A 5586-nucleotide genomic window follows, 5' to 3' on the forward strand; every position below is an offset into this window, starting at 1 on the left:
GCTCCAGGCGCCCAAATAATATTTACTGGCTGATCTTGATGATCTACTGAAAAAGAATATGGGCAGATATGAATCCTGCTGACCAAATACAAGGGACCGTAACTTTCAAGAACTACATGATAAAATATTTGAAAAATACATTTATTTAGTAAACTGTATGAAAGAGTAAGTGATTTTTTTCCCCAATATTTGTAAATATATATATATATAAAAAAAAATTAAAAAGTTTACTAATCTGGAGTCCAAAACATACGGTACATAGTAGAGCAAAACAAAGTAATCACATACAATTTTCAGTCTTTTTGAAAAGATTTCGTAATATAGGAAATTGTCACTTGCTAGTGTTCTACAGATCTCCCCTAAACATGTGGTCTGCCAATGTCTGGAATGAAAAGCACAAATTAAGGGTCTATAGCTCATCCTATTAGGCCCAAGTTCACATGGGCACTGAATTCTGCAGACCGGTCATCCCAGTAAATTGTGGACATGACAGGCTCCCCATACAGCACCATGGGCTTGTCCACATAGCTTATGTCTGAAACCTGCAAAACAGGATTTGGGCGTATGTGCTAATGGGGCCATTGACTTTAATGATGCAGACGGAGTGCATAATTTTCGGCCATACACACCTAGGTGGGCAGGAAGATCTAGTATCCTTGCTGTAGACAACATGGTGTATTCGGCCAAAAAATGGATGTACAAAAGAGCACACTGACTGTCTGAATCATTAAAGTCAATGGCACCATTAGCGCATACGCCCATATCCTGTGTTTTTGGGGGTTTTTTTGAGGAGGGGGGCTTCAGCCGTAAGTCCCAACGCAGCCACTAAATGGGGACCAAAAGCTATGTGAAAGTAGCCTCAAAGATAAGCCACTGCCAGTGGCCATCAAATGTGTATGGGGGGCTTTAGTGGTTCAGTCCTTTCAGCCAATCAGAAGTCTCCCAGCTTTTTCTTACAGCAAACATTTTCAGATACAGCAACTGCATGTCTTGTTCCCTAAAATTTTGCACCAGTGTCCACAAAGGTTTCGGAACATTACAGAGACCATGCAGACGGGATGCGGCCATAAAAATGGAAATCTCAGTTTCTCTTGCTTCATCCATTGCAATCTTTTCCCTTTTTTTGGACTCAGATTAGTTGTGTAAACAAGGCCTAATAGATAAGAACATGGTCATGTAACTGAACAATCATTAATTATCAGAGATAACTTTACCCGTTATCTTTGTCCTTCACCCGTTATCATATTGCAATAAGACTTTGGCACAGACAAAACTTAAAAATGGCGATCAAAAGACAATTTTCCATTATTCATATTGTTATACTCGATCGCACACTAACATACGGCCAACAGCCATGATTTTAGATAGCCAAGACTAGGACAGCATCAGAACAAAGCAGAGAAAATGTCATTAACGACCTTGATTAGAAAAAGATTTCCATGCTTTGTTCTAATAGAGAATTGTATCTATGAACATTCACCTGTATAGTAGGACAACTCGTGAAATTTTTCTTATTTTACATAGGTGAACACCAGATGTTAGTGCAACTAAAAAGAAGAAAAAATTAAAAACAGTAAAAGTGATTTCATTTAGGAGCATCACCGTCCATAATTCTCCAACATTAGGTTGTATTAAGACGCTTTAGCTTCCCGTCTTCCATTGTCTTTACTTTCTCTTCCGCTTTTCTTCTTTAGAGTATCGAGGACTGAACAACATGGTGAGCAGGATGAGCAGCGGGATCACCAGGTATGGGGAGTAAATGGATACCAGGGTTAGACGTTCCTGCTGGCTTGGAGAATCTACTTGGCTAGTTTTTGGGAAGTCACCATAAAGAAGATGTGCAAGAATGGGCAAAACTGTAGTAGCTACATGGGATGAGTAGACAATGGCAGGAATTCGGATCCAGCGACATCCCCCTGAATATGGAAGCAGCAGAAATAGAATTAGTCTTCACTGATAAAAGCTTGTAATACTCACGGTTATCAGTTCAAAGGCCGAACGTGATTACTGACGGCCCAACGTCCAAGGAGCAGAGAAGAAACAGCATTCCCAGAACTAACCAAAGGAAAGCAAGGCAGGGACTAAACCCTGAGATATTACGGGGGCTATCCAACTCATTTAATGTTTTATATAAAGATGGTATAAAACAAGAATATATAAACAATACTCACCCATTTTCTCTGGAATATTGGGGAATCTCAGAGTAAAATATCCCACAATTGAGCAGCCAGATTCGGATTCATGCTGATCGTGGGTCTGGGCAGCGCGAACTGACTGACAAGTTTCCATGTAAATCATTCTAAATCCACAGTTTAATCCTGAGAAACCCCTTAAAGGGTGGTACATGACTAAGAATAAACCCCCCCCAAGACATTTACTTTTATGAAGTTGATCTGCAGACACCTATAGTGTTGTTTCTGGAAGAAAGTAGCCATGAGTTCTCGAATCCCGAACAACGCCTTTTAGATTTGTAGGGGTATATTCACATGAAAAGCCGAGATCTGCAGCTTATTGTATGGGTATTACTCTAGTGAAAATGTGACTTCTCTGCAGGGAATCTGCATGAATACTAGGAATGCTGCAGATTACATCTGCGGTACCGTCATTATTCTGCACAGATTATTTCCACAGCACACGTATTGCTCTAAATTTTGGCCGCATCAAGGCACAGAATAGGAATCGTTTCCACCATAGGCGAGCATCGTCTTAGGATAACTTCAGGACATTAAGTGACCGGATTATACCCACCTTTCAAGAAAGCATATGCAGCCACAGGGAAGAATGGAAGCTGCAAGATGGCTTCACAATATACAAAGCTCTTAAACCATGGAGGGGGGTTCATCATCAGGTGGTCTTTAAAGGTGACAGTGTACCATTTCATCACATCAAGCAGCTGAAAAACAGAAAGTTGCACAAAAAATATTAATATTAACAAATCATGCCTGTAGATTCTGAACATTATGAAATGTCACAAGCTTTGACCAGTGAGGGTCCGGGCTGCTGAGACCCTCATTGATTGCTGAAATTAAGGTGACAAATCACCTGGGTAATTGCAATGTCCCTAGATAGATAGATTCATATCAGTGAAGGTCTCAGCACCCGGCCCCCCACTGATGAAAGACTCTCACATGCTGGAGCTTTTTATAATTACGGTAGATTGGTGAGGGTCCGAGTATTGGTGCCACCCCCACAAGCTGATGATGAGGCTGCGGTGCTCACAGTCTACAGCAGGTTGCATACTCACTCGTACTTGACTGGTCCATGATTTTTTTGTGCTAGATACCCTAGATATTGCAGCGCTGTTCCATTGAAGTGAATAAGAAAACAATGAGAAAAGTACCAGCCAGCCGGCAAGTTGCTGTAATCGGGCGCCGCAGCCTTATCTGAAAGCTGATCAGTGGTGGTACTGATAGCCGGACCCCCAACTATAGAACACTGAATGAGCAATCAAATTCCAAAGGCTGGATGTTCCCTTAAAGGGTATGTGCACACATTGCAGATTTTGCTGTGGATCCGCAGCGGTTTTGACGCTGCGGATTCGCAGCTGTTTTCCATGAGTTTAAACAAAATCCGCAGTGCACATGCTACAGAAAAAAACGCAGCGGTTTACATTCTGCAGCATGTCAATTCTTTGTGCGGATTCCGCAGCGGTTTACACCTGCTCCATAATAGGAATCCGCAGGTGTAAAACCGCAGGTGGAATCCACACTAAAACCGCAAAAAATCCGCAGGTAAAACCCAGTGCTATTTACCTGCGGATTTCTCAAAACAGGTGCAGAAAAATCTGCAGAGGTTCCATCTACGTGTGCACTGAGCGGCCTGCAGAGATCGCACCCGGCTTCTTCCACAAGACACGTACAGGGCGCGCTCCATACACGTGCGAGCTCCTCGGATCATACGCGGCACATGGAGAACTGCAGAACGGCCCAGCGAGTCCCGGGGTGTCCGGCTCAGAATATGGGGCAATTGTGAAGAACTGGGGTCAGACCTGCGGACCTCCACGTGCTCTGACCCAGTCATGTGACGTAGCGCCCACCAAATAGTGCAGGACCCATGTGAATCCCCCCAAGGAAGTGAGGAGCCGCTGCTGTGCTGTTAACCCTTCATTGTAGGGGATAGCCCTGATTGTTAGTTTTTTGTTGCTTTGATTTTGTGATTTTTTGTTATGTTATATACTGATCCAGCCTTTAGAACTTACTTTCTCTCTCAGGTTGTATACACTTGTCACACTGTATCTTCATACGTCACTCGCTTTATTATTCCTCCCCACAGGGCACTCAGGATCATTGCGCTAGATCCACATGTTCGTTCTCTGACGATTCGTACATTTTACTCTCATCACTTCCACTGACGTTCATTCACGTTACCGCCATTGGTAGACGAGCTGCTTTTTTTGTCTCTTGATTAGGATGATCCGCTGTTTGACACCTCGGACATGTGTTCCTTTATTATTATTTTTTAGTCATTGTATTTTGCGTGTTTTCTTTTCTGGTTTTTTGCAGCGATTACGTGACAAAGGCTCTGGTTGAGCCGAAACGTTGTATACATGAAAAATATCGCAGATGCTGTAATATTCTGTTACGCTCCCAGTTTATGTATAATACATTTATACCAGACTTTGCATAAGAAACCTATAGAGAGTGCGGTGAATTTCACTTTTACTACAACCCTCCATTGTAGGCAAAAAGCTGCTGCTGCTCCATTAACTCTTCCTTGGCTGCTGCTGTGCCATTAACCCTGCACTGTAGGCGAGGAGCTGCGCCGTTAACCCTTCATTGTTGGTGCGTTCTCCAGTCACTGCCCCCATTGCTGCAGTGTAAATGTGACTCCACTCACCACACACAAGACCAGAACAATGGCAGCACTGGTCATCCGGAGATATTATGCACCAAGCGCCGCCATAATGGAGCAGTTGCCCCTAGCAGTCAGTCAGGTTTCCCCTTTCATTGTGAGTGTGTGGCCCCTGGTGCACTAGGGGATGAGCCGCACAATCCGCCCCGCCCGGACACTCACCTGCTGCGGGTACCAGCCGGGGGGCAGGATGGGCTGCAGGTCCACTAACAGGGTGATGGGGATGTGGGAGAAGAAGTAGAAGAAGAACAGCAGCTCCAGCAGGCGGGTGACGGAGGCCATGGTGTCCGGGGAGCAGCGCCGAGCAGACGGCAGGCAGAGCTGTCACCGCGCACACCACACTGCGGGCTCCGCCTACTGCCACTAGCCGGCCAATCACAGCACAGTTCGTCATACACGACAGTGGGAGGAGAAACCAACATGTGCGGTTCTTAAAGGTAACGTGATACATTACATAGCCCCCATAACATGCCAGTGGCCCCACAATGCCAGAGTGGGCCCTTACCAATGCCCCCACAACACAAGGGTCCCATAACATACCAGTGCCCCCACATTACCAGAGCGCCCCCATAACAATGCCCCTCACACCAGTGCCCCATAACATAACAGTGCCCCCACAATGCACCAGACTGCCCCATAGCAGTGCCATCACAATGCTGCCCCATAACATCTTGGCATCACAGACTTGGCCCTATCCTGGATCTCATCATACCTAACAGACCGGACATTCAGCGT

General features: G+C 44.9%; 1 protein-coding gene across 1 annotated transcript; it reads right to left on the reverse strand.

Moving 5' to 3' along the window:
- Positions 1–222: 222 nt before the first annotated feature.
- Positions 223–5215, reverse strand: TMEM97 (transmembrane protein 97). The gene is made up of 3 exons (XM_077294418.1): positions 5014–5215; positions 2749–2893; positions 223–1916 (listed from the first exon to the last, which is right to left on the reverse strand). Exons 1-3 carry the CDS (start codon positions 5131–5133, stop codon positions 1666–1668), a joined length of 516 nt encoding a protein of 171 aa, XP_077150533.1. The 5' UTR covers positions 5134–5215; the 3' UTR covers positions 223–1665.
- Positions 5216–5586: the final 371 nt, after the last annotated feature.

Source organism: Ranitomeya variabilis, chromosome 3, assembly GCF_051348905.1.
Source record: "Ranitomeya variabilis isolate aRanVar5 chromosome 3, aRanVar5.hap1, whole genome shotgun sequence".
Classification (NCBI taxonomy): Eukaryota; Metazoa; Chordata; class Amphibia; order Anura; family Dendrobatidae; genus Ranitomeya; species Ranitomeya variabilis.